The following is a 20,326-nucleotide window of genomic DNA, read 5'->3' as shown; positions in this document are numbered from 1 at the left end:
GTAACTAATGCTGTGACCAGGGCTGGGCAAGCAGCTGTGGCCAGCTAGGAGAACAGCTTCTGAGCAAGAAGTAAAACTTGGAGCAAAGTGGAGGAAGGAGAGAAGGGAGTTTACCATGGAGATCAGGAAAATCCCCCATGGAAAGCTCTCTTCAAGTCCCTTCAGTTGGTGAATCTTGTGTATTCAAAGAGCCAATTTCTGAAATTCAGAAGAAAAAAAGCTCACATGCTGAAAGCTGCCTGTTCCTGAAGCACACTGCAGAGAGCCTTGCATGCTCCAAGAAATCCACACTACACAGCTGATGAATGAGCCCTAAGGGGCATATTCATTCAGCAAACTTGCAGTCATGTCAATAGTATCTTTGCAGAGGAGGGACAAAAGCCATCCCAGTAAGGGACAGCTTTAACATGATCCAGAGAAAGGGATGAACTCTAGCAGGGATTAGGAAATTCTCCATTCCTCTTCCACCAGGTTGGATGTCACTGTACTTTAGGTCTTGTTTATATTGTAGTATTTTTGCCTAAAGACAGAAAAGCAATCCTCAGGATGGAACTCCTAGCTCCCTTGACAGCAGATGCCTTTAATTTCAGTTTAGATTTAACATGCCTTGGGCCATAAAGTTCTTGGTCATGTTGACTAAGTGCTTTGAATTAGGAGTTGTGAGCTCAGTCTTCAATACCAAAAGAGCTTATAAGGATCCTAAGAACCTCCTGAAAACCTTGAGGAGTAAACAGCCTGTGCTGCTCTCCTTAATCACACAGACAGGGATTCTGGTACCTGGGAACCTCCGCTGCTTTTGCAGACTCCCATGGTAGGAGGACACTACTGGAGAAGACCGAGGAGAGAAGAGTCAAAGCATCAACCATTCCTTAAAGTATTAGCTAAATAAAAAGTCACAGGCTGTTTTGAACACAGAGAAAATTTAGCACTCCAATTTCTGTGAAAATTCAAATGGGGCATGTATATATTAAGAATGAAACTGCCAATTACTAACTTCAGGTTTTACTTCTCTGCACACCAAATGATCTCCCAGTTTTCCACGTATCCTATAGTGGTAAGAGGCCAGGGTGTGTCTGTATTTCCAGCACAAACTTCAATTTTATGGGTTTACAAATCAGATGTTTTAAATTACAGCTGAATGAGACTGAAGACTCCTACACAAGTTGTCGTGTCAGAAGCGAACCGGGGAAACATCCACACACATTTTTTTTTGCCCTGGGTATTCCATGTGGAAAAGAGAGGTTATGAAAGCTACTTTTAAGCCTTTGAGAATAGCACGGCTACACTGCATCCTCCGGTGGTTTTGCCTCAAGACCTGCATTTGCCAACGTCCCAGTGTCACAGAGTAACACAGCAAGTCCTGCATGCACCTCATGATGCTGGCATAAGCAATGTTCTCAGTCACAACGTCCTGGAAGACCACTAGCGTATCACTCCTCAGCTGCCATTTTAGCCCTTTGGGACTGCTGATAGCATCATTCCTGGGACAGCTTTTATGTTACAGCTAAGGATCAGCAGTTCTAGGGCTACTTTCCAAGAGAAGACAAATCCTTTGAACTATGTAGCCAAAGACACTGCAAATATTGCTTTAGCCTGTAAATAATCTTGGATTTTTATTATTTGCCAACCTTTGATTTATGAAAGACTTTTAAACAAAACTAAGGGAAGAAATAAACAAATTTTGGTCAGCAATACCAAGTGCAAGTGACTTCCACATAAGTTGCAGCAGAAAATTACACTCATCATTTTTGGGTGGTAAAATTTAATGTAAAGGAAAAAGGATGGTCAGTCGATGTGTCAGCCTGGGATTCTGTCCATAGGGCTAACACTGCTTCTCTGCCTTAAGCTTTCTGTGAGTGAAATCATGATTGTTCAGATCATGGAGGTGTCTGATTCCTGTTGATTGCCTTCAGCAGGAATGGAGAGTTATCTTAATTCTTGTGCCTGTGCTCCAGATCACAACATGCAATGCAGAGGTTGCCTCATGCACCTCATCGCACAGGTGTAGTGAGGATAAACCCAGTGAAGTTCATGAGATGTTCATGTAAGACAGATAAGTAGCTAAGATAAAATGAGCAACTTAAGAGGTTACATATGTTATATACCACAGTCATTATGACTCCCAAAATTATGTGGTCATACTACATGGATGTGCCAATTCAGGTGAGAATTTTTTTCCATAACAAACATATGCCTGTGTACCTTGCTTTTACATTGTTTTCCTACCTATCAGACTTGTTTTTTTAAAACACATCGTTTTCATAATATAAAAGCTAGCGGATCTTGATGGTGTTGAGAAGGGTGGTGCAAGAGGACTTAATTCTGATTGTGGACTCAAAATTGAGTCATGACTGGGTTTGACAGTATTTTTTTAACTGTACATTTTTAAACTATTATACATTATTCTCCAGTCTCTGGGTTCATAGCAACTCACAGAATTTACATACAGTTGTCCTGGTTTCTGCTACAAACGAGGAACAAAATCTGCAAAGTTCTAAAATAGACTAGAGATATTGGCTAATCTGAAGTTTCACAAAATTGTTAAGAAAATGCTCCATTGTACATCGCTTCTGAGGTTTCAGATTTTGCAGAATTTACTGTAGGTGACTGCATTGTGGTGGTTATTAGTGGGGCCGGAGAAAAGAGTGGGAAGGAATGGCCCAAACCTGCAGTCACTGAAAGGTCCTCCGTGGGTGGTGGGAAGAAGGGGAGCAGCCAGTTGTTTCCTAGAAAACACTGTCCCTTTCTGACAGAGAGGGATAAGGATACGCTCAAGGTCACATGTATATGGATATTGCATGTATATGCAGCCTGATCCACTGCCCACGAAAATCAAAGTTAAACTGAGTTTAACAAGAGCTAGACTAAGCTGATGTTTTAGCCCCTTTGACTCAGCAAAATACTTCACCTCCATCCCTGGTCAGGATGGGGCCCAATCATGCACCTAACTTTCAATCTCTGATGTCAGCTGGCCATTACAAATGCCTGAACAGAGATGAACTTTGAAGCAGGGCTAATGGAAATGCTCTTGCTCCAGCACAACTTGGTGGCATTAAGAAAATCGAATGTGCCTTTCCTGTAAGAGCTCTATGGGAAAGAATATCTCTGCAGTTAAAAATAAGTGAAGTACAGAGCTCTCATGACTACTGGCTCTATTTAGTTGGTTTATTTTGTTTATTAGGTCTATTAGGAGTTGCTGTAGACTGTTGTTGTAGACAAACATTTTCAGTATCAACAAAATCCCGGTAACACTAAGCAGTTCGAATTGTAGCCTTTGAAACTCCTTTTCTAGACAACATTCATCTTCCTAATTAATAATTAATCACACTGTGTTTTTAAAGAGATTATCAGGTGTGATAGTAGAGTGTGCCTAAGGCAGTGACTTCATTAACCATACGGAAGAAGTTTACTTTGTAGTTCTCCAGGCTGTCGCAGGGGTAGGTGCCAAAGGGGTCTCTCTTGGGTTAGAAAGTCAAAGAGCAACAATTTAGAGCAGGAAACAATTGGGCTATTATTTTTCTTTTTTCTTTTCCTTCTTAAGGAGCTTTTAAATCATAAATTTTCCGATGCTTATTGTGCAATTTGAGACTCAAGTTGTCTTTTCCGACAAAAAGGCTTAATTCTGTAAAGCACGGAGTGCCCTTCTGAGTTAGACCGAAGACCTTCCTCTGTTGGTGCACGTTACCATGGTAGGAAGAGTTTACAAACACTGTTCCACCTAACAAGGCTTTGAACTGCATTTGTGCAGACGCTCCACAGCATGCCAAGAGTGTCAGCAGGGCTGGAAACATTGATTTCACCTACGGGACAGTATCTCAAGTACGCTCTCAGCAAGAACTTGCAGCAGATCCTGCCCAGACTGGAACCAGTTTGCGGTCCTGACTTGAAGTGTCAACAGTAGCATGAAAGCTAGCAGCCCCCCCCCAGGATTACAGGACTGTTTTCGATGTAACCAGCCAAGAATAGTGCTGGATAAAGAATCACTACCAACTAATTTTATTTATTTTTATCAATCGAGCAGCTCTGTGCATTACTTCTGGAAGGATTTCTGCACTATCAATGAAAATGTTTCTCTTATTTGTCAATTTTGCTAGTCCCATCACCTGATTTCACCACTGACAATACTTTATGCCTTTCCCATTAAGCTCACCTTTATGCAGTGTCTTTAGGATTATTCCCATGGATGGGGAAACAGGGAAGGTAACATTCTGCCCACAGACTGGACTGATATTACAGGTGAGACTGAAAATCAGGTGCCCTGCCTCCTTTCTAACCAGCAGGATAATAACAAAGAACACAAATCCCCAGCTTTTTTAAAGTGCTTTTCACAAAGGAGTTGCAGAGGAGGATGCAACTGCCCCCTGTAACTTAGCACTAACTACAATAAAATATACTGTTTTTTAAAGTTAAAAGCAGAAATATAATGTGAAACTATTTGGTACAATGGGTTCTTTTCTCCTTGAATATTCTACTGTGAATTATCTTCTATTTTTAGGTCTGTTATTTTTAGGCTGATGCATGCTATTGCTGGGCAACTTGACCAACTATTAATTGGCAATGTTTTGCTTCTCATGCAGTTTTCTTTCTTTGCTTTCTGCACCACTTAAACCAAACTGTCCTCCGCGGAGACAACAGGCAACGCAGAGCATGTTTAAAGGACAGTTACAGGCTGTGCTCTTCAGGCGCAGCGTGGCACTATTATAAACCTTTCGCTGTTCTCTCCTCCTACACCTGCAGACGTTTGTGTCTGTGCACGCATTTTTCTTAAGCCATGTCAAACTTTACGGAGTTTAGGGCCATATGGCAGCAGTTCAGCCAGCTCTCAGTATGCAGCTGAGATTAAAAGGCTCCCTGAGAACAGTCGGCGAAGTCCCGTGACAATACCCATGTGCCGTATCCAGCGCTCAGTCATGACAAGTAGATCCAAATGATCAGACATGGGGAGGGGTGGGAGCTGGAAAACCCAGCAGGGCACTTCACCGGTGCAGGTCCTTATATTTTTGGCAGCGGCTTTACGGACTCTCTTCAAGGTGCCGTGCCACCCAGGCGAGTTCGAAGCTGAACTTACAAAGAGTGATACATGATCATAAGCGCTATTTTTAATACTGTTGTCGCTACCTTTCACAGTAACCTAGACAACAGCAAAAACCTCATTTCTCTCCAGTTTCAGAGCACTACTACACTAGTTTGAACTACTGTTTGAGCTGAAGTCAGTGGCAAAGCACGACTTGGGAATAAAATCAGCCCCCATTCAACTGGCATTTCGTTTAAAGGGACTTACCATTTGCTGGGATATTTTACTCCACAAAGCTCACATGCCTTTGCAAGCTACCACTTTAAAATGCTAGCTAAAAATATTTGTGTTATCTGAAGTCAGATGAATAAATCCTCCCTACTGCTGGGTACACAGTGTGGCAGTGTACAATACAACTGCAAATTTATTTGTTAGAAACTGTACATCTGTTATGATTTATGCTTGCCAAAATATAATTCTTTATGGCAACAATTGTTTCATGGTGCTTAAAGTTTTTCACCTCCGTGCCAGGAATCTCATATGGGATAATTCCATGACCTTGGAATCCAGCAGATACATTCCACATCTGTCTGGTCTGGGAAAGCCCGAGTTTGTTGTGTGAAAACCATAGTGGGAAAATAAGACCTGGAAATATCTGAAAACACAGAAACTGCAGGGCTGCTTCTTTTTTCCCTTTTTAAATTACCAGTTTCAAGTGCAGTAAATCAATCTCACATAGCGGTTACTTTGCTTTTGTAAGCAGACATTCACTTCCCATCCTATCTTCAAATTAAGGAATATGGTATAAACATTAGAATAATTCTATCTCTGGAAAAAATCACAGTCTTTAAATATTAAAACTAAATCTTGTTGAAGGCTGCTTGAGATTTAAATAGAAAAGCACCCAATCTACTGCAAGTAAACATCTTACCAGTGCCTGTGAAGATTTAGGATGGCAGAAAAACTGTAGCTGTCCTGGAATCTCAGGGTAATAGTTTTCTCACTAGAATTTTTAAGAAAAAATGAACCATAAACAGCTTCATGAGAAGTGAACTTAAAAAGCTGTAGTTTCCTGTGACTCTTCCCTGTGCACATTTTCTGTTATTCTAATAATTTGGCTGAGCTCCTGCTGCAACCTTGCTCTCCATGGGGCACCGTGGCGTTTTCACGCCTACAGCCTGCACCTCAAATAACCTGCACCCTGCCATGATCTGTGAAATACCGGAGATAAGATGGTGGACAGACAGCCATGAAAGAAAGGTTATACTAAGAAAAAAGGAGAAAAGGTGAATGTGCTTGCTTGACAGAAGAGGGAGACTAAATATTCTTGTCCATACTAACCAGGATGATACTCCTGATTTAAAGCAGGAATTGCTGTTCTGATCATCACCAAGGCTGGAAGTCTCCCCTTCAAAAGGGTTTAATGAATTAGGATTGCACTTCAGTCTGCAAATCCTGAAGGTGCCAACTCACTTATAGGCTATGCCCTTCTGCAGGATCAATGTACTTAAAAGACAGTATCCCAAAGGGATGCGATGTGACAGAGGAAGGCAACATTGCAGGCTAACCAGAAATTAACAATTATTTTATGAAGTTCATACAAAAGTGTGCTAACAATTTAAAATCCATGTGTGAGTCTTGGGTGTCTCAGAGAAGCTTTTATGATAGGAGTCACAAGATCCCACTTGGAATCAGTACTTGTGATGCTGGTGCACCACAGCTTTGTAATTTGGCAACTGATTTGTCTAAGGCATGCCATGAATGACCGTGGTTTGTAATAAATGAGTACCTTGCCCAAAAATTCTGTGACAAAGTTTAGCTTTGTACTACTGGACACTCGGTGCTCCAAAGGAGGCTGCATTCTGGTCATATATTAAATGATTTCTGCGTATATAGCAGCCAAACAATTTGGCTGCATCTCTAGTGTTTCGGATTATAAGGCCACAAACATCAAAAAACATATGAAAGAAGCTAACAACTTTTCAACATATTGTGACAACAAACCAGCCAAAACTACTTTCAACCAGTTTGTAGAATAATGTGTTCCTGGCGGCTTGCATCAGAAAAGTTTAACATCAAAGATGTAAACTCTTGTGAAAGCAGGTTTAAAATACAAAGCTTAAACTATGTGTGAGCAGGCACAAGTACTACTGCAGCACAAGAAATAGTTGATACTGGATGCTCATTCTTTAATGCAGAAAAATATAGGCAATTTCCAAAGTGAGAAACTATGTTACATTTATAGTGGGATGGTGAGGTGAGCAGATACTTTGATGAGGCAATATGCAGTCTTAATACTTTTCTACCCATTCAAGTCTTAACAGCTGTTCCACCAAGAGGGGGAAAATAAAGGCCCTTGCTAATTGTTAAGCAAGCTGCCAATTTTCCACATGGGATTTAAGGGCTAAGAAAATCAGGTTTTCCTGGTCTTATGCTGCTGCAAGGAATTACAGGACACTTAGCAACACCAGTAAAAATAAAAATTCCATATTTCTGAAAAAAAATTGTATTTCCTAAGTGTTTCTTGTATACTAAATATCTTGTTAACAACAAAAAATCCCTATCTAATCTCTTTTATTCTGACACTACTGTTTTGAAGGGGCACTGCTTGTCATGTATTTGAAGTTCCTTAAGCATCTAACTGCGTGATATACAGGTGAAGCTATTTGCATGGACAATTTTGTGAGCATCATAAGAAAAACTATGTTCATAAATCGAATATGTATTTCAGCAGCAGCATCCAACACTCAAGAGGAAAGAATGGAATTTTAAGTGTCAGATATTAATTATGAATCAAATTCTGGCTGCCTCAGATAGAGGTACCTGTCCAAAAATCCACAGATGAGGAGCAAGCAAAGAAAAACCTGTTGGCCTCCAAGATATTTGGAATGGGTGCTGTACAAGCCCTTTATCGCTTGAGTGGGGCAGAGACTCTTTCCTCCTAAATCACAGCACAACACGACAGCCTGATGGAGCCAGAGATGTACTCTGTACATACAACTGTATCCCAAGGCAACACAATGACACCAGCTTCCTTACATCCATCTGATGAATCTCCTGCCACAGTGAGTGATTCAGATTACTTTCCAGCTCCTGTGCCACCACTGCCTCACTGCCGGTCATGTAATGTTTGGCTTGGCGTGTGCACTTGAACCGTCACCACACAGCCATATGTTGGTCATTCCCAGCCTATATATTCGTGTAGGAACACTCACAGCTGGTACCAAAAAGCTCTTACTTCAATACATATCCAACCATATCCTAATGCTGTCTTGTTATTCTTATTCTGAGTCTCTCTAATACCTTTTAATAACTTGTTCTATCACAGAACATAGGTATTTGTCTGAGATACCAAGGACCCAAATATTTATGTCAGAGAGGGAGGCAAAGCCCCATCAGCATCTGTTTGCAGAAGTGAGACGGCAGAACTGAAGTGTCAGATAATCTCCCAAAAAGATGTCAGCATTTTCAGCTGCCTGACAGATCTGTCTGCCTGTGTGAGAGTAAAGAAGAAAAAGGCTCAGCCATTTGGACTGAGTTTAAGGCAAAACAAAGAACAAATTATCCGTTTTCAGATCAAGTCTCCTGCTCCAGTTTACAGATGTTCGTTTGTGATTTCCCTTGTAAGTCCCTTTGGGAACAATGATCAATGCACTGTGTGGCTGGCCAGCCTTGTTAAAGTATTGGCAATTTAAACAAGAAAAATTTCATGTAGAAAATAAACCTTCAAACAGTAAAGACACTAGACACACCTCAAAATTCCTCTCCATCTTCAGTTTACTGGAAATTAGGGATTGGCCCACTTAAGACATTTCCATGGGACTGGTGTTTGAATTCATTTGAAATTGGAGCAATTCTCCTGGTTTGAGTGGAGTTAGTTCAGATTTATTCTGACATAAGAGATTAAACTGGACCGAAATGTCTTTAATACACGGTCTTGATCTTTACCAGGAAATGACAGAGCTTATCAGGATGGCAACCTTACCTCTGTAATAATGAAGAAGTCATCACCGGGCTCTCCCTGCACAACAATTTTTTCTCCATCTTCAAACTGGACAGGTTCCAGTGCATCAGCCACTGTCAGCCGCTCCCACTTGTCCAGGGACTCTAAAATATTTAAGATCATAAAGCTTTATTATAAAAAGACTCTAGCTTTGGCTGAAGATTCGTATCTAAATTGACAGCTCTGTTCTGCCTGGTTCTGTTGTAAAAGAAACATGTCTTTCATCCAGGCACTTTGCACGAACCTCCAGTTGGGAAACATGAATGTATTTATTCATTGTGTCTTAGACTTTAGTAATCACCCAGATAATAATCTTAAAAGTTGGACAGGAAAAGTTGGACAGGAAAAGTTGGCTCCGGTTCCCTACGCCTGCGATCTGATCTGTGCTGCCCTGATGCTGCAGCAGATTGGAGCAGTCTAGGAGCTGTTTGGAGATACCAGCGATATGGGAGCGCTGAGATCCTCTCTTACCACATCTCGCAGCAGATATCAGGACAAGTCTTTTCCTCAGAGTTGCTCTCAGCTGGTGACTGATGGCCAGCTAGATAAGTGATGCAAAGGTGCCTGACCAAAAGATGACTCTTTCCCCGTGGGTGAGACCATGCACCAGTGAAGCCAAGGGCAAGACTCTGGTAGCATGGGTGGCAGTGGGACCAGCGGCTCAGTACGGATGCTTGAAGTGACACGTCTATTTCATTTGCCAGTGGGATGGCTTACAAAGTGTTTTTCTTTTAATTCCCCCACTTAAAAGAGAAAAGTTATAAAACTTCAAAGTAAACTTCACTATGAAAATATTAACCATCTGTTTTATGAGCAATGGAGCAAATACAGCCCGGTTCCTGTGCCTTTGTCTCCTATCACCCACCTGCAGCTGCCGCAAATCCCCTGTGACACCTACATGGCGAAAGACAGCCTGCACAGCGGCTTGACCAGGGCTGCTCGCTGTCCCACTGCCTTCCTCCTCCTGCGTTTGCCAAGGGATGAATTTTACCCGTCCTGCCCTTGGGGAGAGGAGGGGTGCCAACCTGCGTCTCTCTCCTGCACCTATTTGCATGAGAATTCAAAACACTGAGTTGTACTTGAACTTCTGTACTTTTACCAGATTTGACTGAAAGAAGTGACAGGTTTAAAAGTTATTAAAAGAAACAGATAATACAATGATATAAACTTCACTGCCTCAAAAAGCTGGGCTAAAATTCATGTACTAGAGCTCTGCTGATTCTTACTTATTATGGATTATTGAACTATGGTTAAGTCAAGACACAGCACCTGACACCAGGATTCTATCTGGGCCGTTCTCTCAGACTCTAGTTTTCCCATTTTGTTCAAAATATTGATTAGAAGTATTGTGTGAGGGTGAAAACTTAAAAGTTAAAAAGGCTTTTGGCTGAGCTCAGAAGTGCACACTGAGTCTGGTAACAAAACCAGGTCGAAGTGATCAATGCACCAAAGGTGAGTTTTGAGATGCCTGACACACATAAGTCTTCATGTTTTTATGCCACTTTCTGTCGCTATTTGGGAAACGATTATTTCTAATATTTTCCCCACCTACAATCACTAATGCACTCTCCTGGTGTATTTGTGGCTTTTGCTGCAGAAGCATTAATATCAAAGACCAAGCCCATGTTGTCAATGCATCATTCAAAAAGTGCTCTGTTTGACTAAAAATAAGCATAAAACTCTTTCCTACAGACTAGAGTAGGCTTTTTCTTTTTTTTTTTTAAAGAACTCTGTAATTAACAATGAAAAGAAAGAGTTTTTGAAACTTCTTCTTCAGTTGGCTTTATGAAGAATTCAGAACTAATTCTAGCTGTAGTCACGAAGCGTCTCTCTTTTGTCTAAGGGAATTGTACCACTACAGATACATTGCTTAATGGTTTGTGCAAACATAACATTATATAGAAGATTGTACATGGTAAAACTCCTAAAGCTGCAGAGGTAAAGTTAAGCATCAGATAAAGTAGATCATGTGCAATTTTTTGCAATTTCTAAATTGTACATATCAATTAATGGGTTTACATTTAATTAAAATCCAGAAGAAAGATTTTGATTTTCTCAGATCTTGTATAATGTAAGCACTTGTTCATGAGAAGCTGCTACTAATAATCCAAAAAACCCTGAGATTTTGAAAAAAAAAAAATTCTTACAGTTTTACAGCAAGCCTTGAAAAAATATGTAAGAAGCTGGTAGACCTTTTTCCACCACGAAATCACCAACTTCTGGCCACATTAAGGCATGAAGTGAAGTTGACTTCTCAGTGCTGTGTTGAGATTTCTAAAACATCTTTCTGTTTCCCAGCTGTCATCCACTTTTTAAACATGTGAAATAGATCCTTACACATTACACCTAAATTCTTCATGCTCCTGAAATGATGCGTTGTCTGGTGCTTTTCCGTACTTAAAAAAGGTTCAAATCTTGAAGTCCTTCCTCATTTTTTACTGAGATTGAAAAGCCATACTACAACCTAGGATATAATTATATTGCAAACCACATGTTTAAGGAAGCGCATCTTTGAATAACCTTCCTACTCTGAAATGGTTTTGAGATGTCTCATTGTTGTAATTGCTTCTCATTAGTGCAGGTGCAGAGATCCTTTTTGCTTTAAATACTTATTGTAATTTGGTACAATTTGTGCTCTTAATTTAGGAAGATTTAAATTAAGCATAAAATAAGGCATTTAAATGATGAAAATTTCATTAATAAGTAAGCAACATGCTTGGCCTTCCTTTAAGCATACAAATGTAATTGAAAATTTCATGCATGGCACCTCTCAGAAGTTCAAGTACACACTCACATTTCAGCTAAATAAGCACAAATGGTAGAGGAATACCATAAACATGAAATAAAATTGTTTAAATAGAAATATAAATATGTTAATTATATAGCAAATTAATCTTGTACTGTGTTTTGTTTTTCAAAATAGCCCCCGCAGAAACATGATGTTTCTCCTACAGCATCAACATTTCATTGTACTGCCTAACGCTGTCCTCCTTATTAGAAGCTTTTGTTCTCCTAATAGTGATTGATTGGTCAGGCATTATGGGTTTGTTGTTTTTCCTACTGAAGGCCATCAAGAACATGTCCAAATTTCCTGGCTATCACATTAATCAAAGGGAAACAAAATCCAAAGACGAGAAGCTAAACAGATGTTTTAAGAATGTGAGACAGGGGCTGTAAAATATACAGAAGAAAAAAAAAATCAGCCCATTTTGATTTGTGAGGTTAGTTTGTTTAGTGCACATAAATACAGTATTCCCACAGCAAAAAGCTTCTCACCTGTCATCTGGAAGGATGTAAGTAGACCTTACGACAAATTAATATCCCTGTACTGCTTTCTGCTCTATCCATATATCTCTACTGCAACAGCACCTACCAAAAGGTTACCAGCACATGATTTGCCCTTCAAACAAATGTTCAGGGCATATTAAAGAATGAGGAAAACAAGTCCTAAAAAGGGCTCTTTACACTCTCATTCCTTTGGAAACGACGCAACCATAAGACCTTCTGTTTGACCACTCTTGCTTTCATCACACCATCAAAGACCCAAATTCATTCTGCCAACACGTATAACAGAGGAATGAACACGCAAGTCCAAAGGGCAACTGACCCAAAATGGAGACCTTGCTCAGGAATTCTTCATACATCTTCCGCTTTCTCAGTGTGCTGCCCTGTTATTAAAGGAGAGAGAAAAAAAGAGGTAGAACATTGCACAAAGTATTTTTGTGATTTCTTCCTACAGCTGCTATTTTTTTTTCCCCTCCTCTTCCAAATCTTAAGCACAGCCAGTATAAACAGCCTCAGGCAAACGTTTCCCAATAAAATGTCTGGGCAAGTTGTATTCCTGATAAGCAAAGAAAGAAGGAATCATATTCAATCCTGGTGTAATTTCACTGACTTCACTGGTGTTACTGGACACCGTGGATGAATTGTATCCATTATTTACAGGCACTCATTTTAAAGCCAGAGCTTCATTAATTAACTGTTTAGCTAATTCAATATGTATCTTGTTACCAATGGGGCCCTGCTAGAAGGCAATTTACAATTATGAAGAAGGATAAAACTTAAAGTGTTCCCCCCACAGGTCCCATCCTTTTAGGTTAAAACCTCTTTAATGCCAAGAATGTTTATCTGTAAGCCTGGCTTACGTTCTGTAGTGTTGCATGTATTGTTACTGCTGAGCAACCTGTTCATATCGTTATTTTAAGAAGACTTAAGCATTTTGGAGCAGACCATCCATCAATGTATACGCAGCCACCAGCACAGCTATTCCACTCTATTAAGATTTTATTGTGTGATAAATTACTGAGAAACCTTCTGCTTACACAGTGTTTGATCACCACAGACAGAAAGTGTAAGCAGCCATTCCAGCATTTTTGAAGGAGATTCAGGTATGAATAAATACGATGCAGTTTTACCAATACAAAAATAATTAATTCATCCTTAACTCCTCCTGCAGTGACACAAATGACTTGAAAACCTTCCCAGGTACTCAAGAGGAACTCCAGGGTCTTCCTCGATACTGTGCAGCTTACTCCACACTGTTATATGACAGCCCACATCGTTTCTGCCTGAGCTTCCCCGCGGATGTCGAAGGCTGCCAGTCAAATCTACAAGGCAGGAGTACAGCATAAAGATGATACACTCATCTTCTGAAGAAGGGGGAATGTCGTGGTTTTGTTAGTGAGGGGGGGCCTAAGGTGGTAGCTTCTGTAGGAAACTGCTAGAAGTCGCTCCCCTTTGTTTAGTGGACTCGGCCAGGCCTAGGGCGGACCCGCTGCTGGCCAAGGCCGAGCCGATTGGTAGCAGAATGTCCCGTGATAACACCTCTGCGATAACGTATTTAAGAAGGGGAAAACAGAAAAAAAAAAAGAGAGAAGAGAAGATGTGAAGAAGCTGAGTGGGGGCAGAGGCGCAGAGGGGGAGGCGCAGGCCTCATGGGCCTTGCAGGCCTCACCCTCTGGCCTCTCGCCAGGCAGCCGACTGGGCCCGACTCGGTCCAGCCCGGCTGCAAGAAGTGGAGAGGAGATGAGAAGTGAATGAGATGTAAAAAAGATCCTGAGAGACATCTACCAGCCTGTTGTGAGGAACGGCTGCAGACGCCAAGGTCAGTTCAGAAGGAGGGGGAGGAGTAATGCAGCTCCTGGCCAAGATTCCCCTGCAGCCTGTGGTGCCGACCATGGTGGAGCAGGTTGTCCCCCTGCAGCCCATGGAGGTCCACAGAGGGGCAGAGATCCACCTGCAGCCCGTGAAGGACCCCGTACCGGGGGAGGTGGATGCCTGAAGGCAGCTGTGGCCCGTGGAGGCCCCGCTGGGACAGCTGTTCTAGAGGGACTGCACCCGTGGAAGAGATGACCCACGCCGGAGCAGTTCCACGAAGGACTGTGGCCCGTGGGAGGGACCCACGCTGGAGCAGGGGAGGAATGTGAGGAGTTCTTCCCCCAACCATGAAGCAGCGGCGTGAAACAACGTATGATGAACTGACTGCAACCCCCATTCCCTCTTCCCCCCTGTGCCGCTCGGGGGCGGGGGGAAGGTAGTAGAGATAATGTTAAGCTTGGGAAGAGGGAGGGGTGGATGGAGGTTATCTTGTTTTCTGTCTCATTATCCTGCTGTTTGTAATAATAAATGAATAGTTTTCCCCAAGTCGAGTCTGTTTTGCCCGTGACAGTAACTTTAAGGATTTCTCCGTCCTTATCTCAAACCTCGAGCCGTTTTTCCTTATATTTTATTTCCCTGTTCTCTCAGAAGGTAGGGGGAGTGAGAGAGAGACTGCGTAGTCTGGTCCTGATCAGGGCTGAACTACGACAGGGAAATAAAGATGGTATTTACTCATAGGCTGGGCAGAGAAGACAGAAGGAAATGTCAGCGTCTGCCACAGAAAAAGCCACTTCTCTATTCCTCCCACTCCAGGTGAGCACTGGTGAATGCTGGAAGCAGCGGCAGAAAGTGGGGATAGACAAAGGAAAAGGAGAAGAAACGTTTTACCCTCCACTGTCAAAGCATTCAGAAATGTATGAAAGCATGAAAATGGGAAAGGCTAGAGTACTCAAGAGCAATGATATAAGTAAGAATTAAACACTGTCCCTCTTCCTACACTTATTGTGCAGGTGGGACTGGATCCAACAGCCACCAAAGCAGCAGGAATCCTTCCGCCAACATCAACAGGCGTTGGCATCAGCAGAAGCTGCTGAGTGCTCTCTTCTGGGGACAGCTCCCATTTGCACCCCTCTCCTGGGGCCACACCTGCTCTGAAACAGCCACAGCCCCATCAGGAGCTGCCACTCTTCCCCGGTATCTCTGGATCAGCAGCAGCACCAGCTACCGAGGTCTCCCCCTCCGCACCCCGTTTATAATTTCCAAGTCTAGTGATGACAGTTCACTTCTCAGCGATAGCATCGGTAACCCCTGTCTGACCTCTCCGTCTGACAAACCTGGTTCTCAACCTCAGAGGCCCCCAAGAGCATTTGAAGTGCCAGAAAGAAAAAAAAAATGAACTTCAAACGGAGGAGGCTCTGCAAACCACGCCAGATCCTGACAGCTCGCTGCAAGACAAAGAATGGAAAACTGGACACTGCGCAGTTGTTCTTTCCTCCCTGCAATCGAGTGGATATGAGACCAGCAAAATTGACAGCTGTGGAAAACCAGATTGGTGGTTTAGTTTGATGGGCTGGGGCACCCAGGGACAGATGTGGAAAATGCTTTTTAAGTGACTTGTGGACACAGATGAATTTTAAGAAGCAGTAATCAGTAGCTAGAAGTGATGCCTGACCACAGCTTTGAGTATTTAGAGATGCAGACAAGACCCAGGAAGGTAAGAATTGCAGGCATCCCGCTTGGCCCAGAGAGCAAGAGCCCATCACTTCCTACGGGAAAAAGGGTGTGTTATGTCCTGGCTAAACTAAGCCAGGGCAGCGGTACAGACTTCACTGTGAGACAAGTGCAAAAGCAAAACTGAAGTGGAAAGAATTAATTTAATGTGCTACTATCATTTTTTGTATTGTGATAGTATCTTGAACCTCAGTGGGACTCCACGTAGTGCAAATATCCGTCTCAGAGTGAAACCAGAGACAAAGGTAAGGGAGAACAAAAGCCTAGGGAAAAATTAGCAGTTGAGGCTTAGCAATCCCATTTCCTAGCACATGCACTGAAACCCAAGGTGCCCCAAGTGATGGCTCATGCCTTAACCTGCAGGATGGCTCCATCCAACCCTTCATCTCTCCTGGAGGAGACAAACAACAGCCTCCAGGGTGGCAGGAGCCACCCAACAGCAGAGCTTCACCTAAGGGTGCCCGGGCAGGCACAGAAGCTGCTCTGCATGCTCAGAGCACACGAGGCTGGATACCAATCGGCACAACCAGATGCCAATTTCTCTGCCAGGAAGGAGAAGCTTGGCTCACCCTCATGCACATTGTTTTCACTTGAATGTGTTTTCCTGCTCAAGCTTTCATGAGATTTTGAGAGAATGCTACTCTAATATAAGCTAAAGAAACACAGCAGTAGAAATCTTGTAAACAACCAAAGCATGTGCTTATTTCCATTGGTATTAATCACCTTTTCCTCCCCATGAAACAGAAAGAGAACATGCCTACCTCCCACTTTCCTTGATCAGCCTAATATTTCCCTTTCATCCCCTCCCACAGGTACAATGTCACCTCTGACTCCTGCTGTCCTTTTTGTATTTGGTCCAGTCACTTTCCCCAGATTGGTGAGGCCATGAGTATGAACACCATCATAACCTCTTCTACTACCCCTCAAGTAATTTCTGCAGAAGTGTCAACCAGCGCTTTCCCAGGGACATGTGCTGAGTCTGTTCGTATGCAATATTTTCATAGATCTTCTAGAAGCAGCAACAAATCAGACAGTAATGATATCTGCAGACTAGGAGATACTATGAAAGCTTGCCAGGAGAGGAAAACAACAGGAACAAACCTAGAGACATCAGAAATAGGAGTAGAAAATAATAGAATGAGCTTCTGTTTGGAAAATACAGCTAAGAAATACAAAGAAAAAAAATCCAAAGCACAGATATTTGACAAATGGAAGAAGACTGGAAAGTTGTAAAGCTGGAAGAGATGTACAGACAGTAGGTGAGACCCAGTCTGCAATATCAGACTGCAACAAGAATACAGCCAAGGCTATTTTGGTCTGTATACTCAAAGACATCATCCAGGAATGAAGTTGAGAGGCTTCATCTCCATGGCTGGAATGTAACGGCGCCTGGTGTGTTACACTCTGCTGGGGTACCTCTTCTCCAGAAAAGTGCTCACAAACCAAACAGAGCCTGAAGAAACGCTAAAACAGTTGGGGAGAGCTGGGAAGGAAGGAGCAAAACAAATTCAGCCTGTATAGGTCAGCTCAATGCTGGGATCATGGGTATGTCGTGCTCATAGCTGGCATCCATTGTTGCAAGGGTTTTAAGTAGACAGTGATAATCATCTACAGATATAAGACAGAAAGAGAGGGCAATTTAGTACAGCATAACTTGACATAACTCAAAGTAATAGGAGAAAATTAAGAAAATCTAATTTAAGATGAGTATCAAAAAAGTTTTCCCAACTCAGGAATTATTCTCTTGCAGAATAGTTTCCCAAGGGAAGCAGTAGAAATCTTACTGCTTGAGCCAGATAAAAACAATAGTAAATGTACATTAATAATTCTGCACTGGCAGGGTTCTTGATGGCATATTTAAAAAGTCTTTATTAATTCTGCTTTTTCTAATCTATTAATATCTTATTTCAATAGTTGCTGCTCTCCCTCTCCCCGCTTTCTTTTGTTCAGTTTTTCCCCAGTTCTGAGCAGTTATGCACAAGCTCATCTTCTTAAAGACAGTGGTTCCTACTAACTGCGAAGACTCGTTAATATGCTCAGCTGCAGTGCTCCTCCCTGAAATGGTCCCAAGGAGAAACGAGATCACTTGCATTTCCCAAATCCACCCAAAAAAGAGCTCAAACCCAGTTTTAGGACACTGAAAAATGTAGCAAGCCCTAGGCTTAGCTTAAGCAATACACAAGCTAGGAAAAATGAGTGCCCCAGAGATTAAAACAGGTCTTGTTGAATAGGACTGTTGCATCTCTTTTCCAACTGCCCCTTCTTCAGTTTCCCTATTTTCTTCCATTTTTTCTTCCCACTCCTCCAATTCAGTCTCTGTGTTTCCTCCCCTCTGCTTATCTCTTTGCTTTATCCCTCCAGCACTCTTCATGTCTTCTTTCTTGCTCCATTTTCTCAGGTGTGCAAATGGGCTGGTTAGAGTTATCGAGTCCTTCCTAGAAATCCCCACCTTCAGTAAGAAGCCAAACAAATGGCTCAGGTTTCAAATAAGAGTGATGCTGGCAGAAGGTGCCAGAATGGCCTTCTGGACTGCTCCAGCCCTGTTGAATCCCTGTGTAAACCTGATACTGAACGATGCTTTGGGTGTACATTCTTACAGGAGCATGAAAGAAAGAGTCACCGTGAATACTGGCCATGAAAACAAAATGGCACGCAAGATCCCAGTGCTACACTGCATAGATGTTGGATGGATTGCAAGCTTCGGATTCACTTTATGTCTTGGCCACCATACAACCTACGTTTTAGGGAAACATGAAGTCCTGCTGACTTACTTTGTCCGAGAGGAAAAAGGCACTTGTTCAAGAACTTGTTCTCAGCTTCAAAGGTGTGAAAAGATGGTGAAACAAAGCCAAAATAGTATAAATAAAATGAGGCATAACATTAGGAACTGACTAACCTTGGTTTGTCATGACTTAGATCCCAATATTGCAACTCAATTTCTGTGAGCAAAGTTTGCCAAATAGGCAAAAAGTATGGCATCCCATGCAACTCTGCTCTCAGAGCCAGGTATCCTGGACCATGGGAACTACAGGATAGTTGAATAATCCTGAATCAAGCCGCTTTAAAGAAGAAATTACAAGAAATTAATACTTCAAATTTCCTCAGTCTGGGAACTGAATTGTCTAGGGGATCAGTCTGATGTTGGGATACAGACATTAGCTTCTCTGGTATTTGTGGTATTTGCTATATTTAGAATACAAATATTGTACTACCCTGGGATGTTCCCCTCTCCATGATGCTCTTGAATCCCAATTGCAAAGAAGAGAGTGGCAACATTTCAGCAGCTGAATTACATGAGAATGCTATGGTAAAAAATTCCCTTGCATCTCTCCCAGAAGCATGTGAGTAAATAAATATAGAATAGATACATAAATGTGTGTGTGTGCTTGTGTGCACACACAGAGAATATAGACATAAAAAATTTTGCAACAGAGTGAAAAGTATGCAACTGAGCACAGATAATTTTATGACATAAATGGAACACACAGATGGACAGATAATTTGTGAGTGTACCGAGAAGGGAACTTGCTGAAGTGTTTTTTTTGTAATCCACATAGTACAATGAATTTCACGGTACAATATTCTGTCAAGGACTGCAGTGAAAGCCAAGCAACTTCACTGCAAATCCTAACAAAAATAACTATCCCAACATCTACAATCATCACAGCTGCTAAAACAAACTTGAATGTGACCTTCAGGACATCAGGATATTTAAGCTGAGACAATGAAATATAAAGAAATATATCTGTTCTAAGAAACTTCTTTTGGGACAGGTTAAATAATAAATGGATGACAAGTGTAACTAAAAACCAGCAGGAAGCTTTAGCATCAGGCTTTGTCCATCCAAAAAAAAAGGAAAACCCCAACTCCCCAACCTCCTGAGATGCATTTTATTCATGCCATAAACCAGCCAGAATCAATGAGACACATAAGCGGGGAAAATGACACTGAGCAGAAATAAAAACTATAAATTAGCGAATGCGAAGCAAAGAACCAAAACAGAGCCTGCAAGGAGAAATGAGGTAGAGAGTCAAGTGTCTCATGACAGGATGAAATCTTTTTGGCAAGTGTGGATCTGAAAGCATGATTTGCAAATAAATATTTACAACTTGACTAAAATGTCAACACTAGAGTGAGAAAACATGAGGCTGGGAAGGAATGCAGATGAAAGAAAAAACTCAGGTTATGGAGGGGCTTTTTCTGACTACAGAAAAAACTTATATCTTTGGGAGAAAAAGGTCGTTGATCTCTTGGACAAAAGTATTTGCAAACAGAAAATAAAAAAGAAAAAAAATGCTCCCTCAGTTTTAAAATAATCTTAAACGATATATTTCAAAAGATATCCTGAGCATTGCTACCTCTTATTTAAAGGCAGAAGCATTTCTACATCCAAAATATCCAGCAGCTTTCTAAAAACATAAGGTTAGAGGCTAAATGGCAGGAAACCATGTTTCTGGGACTTGAAAGGCAGCTACTACCTC

The 20,326-nt window shown here is 41.8% G+C and overlaps 1 protein-coding gene across 2 annotated transcripts in view; it reads right to left on the bottom strand.

Moving 5' to 3' along the window:
- Positions 1 to 20,326, bottom strand: part of PRKAR1B (protein kinase cAMP-dependent type I regulatory subunit beta) — a 100,118-nt gene that overhangs the window by 12,067 nt on the left and 67,725 nt on the right. For both annotated transcript variants that reach the window (XM_086760019.1, XM_086760018.1), the window contains exons 8-9: positions 12,625 to 12,685; positions 9,000 to 9,121 (exon numbers count right to left, since the gene is read on the bottom strand). In XM_086760019.1, the coding sequence (XP_086616145.1) occupies positions 9,000 to 9,121; positions 12,625 to 12,685 (183 nt within the window). The remainder of the gene's footprint in view (positions 1 to 8,999; positions 9,122 to 12,624; positions 12,686 to 20,326) is intronic.

This window comes from Chlamydotis macqueenii, chromosome 15, assembly GCF_036417535.1.
Source record: "Chlamydotis macqueenii isolate bChlMac1 chromosome 15, bChlMac1.mat, whole genome shotgun sequence".
Classification (NCBI taxonomy): domain Eukaryota; kingdom Metazoa; phylum Chordata; class Aves; order Otidiformes; family Otididae; genus Chlamydotis; species Chlamydotis macqueenii.
This window is presented reverse-complemented; position numbering and strand designations above follow the sequence as displayed.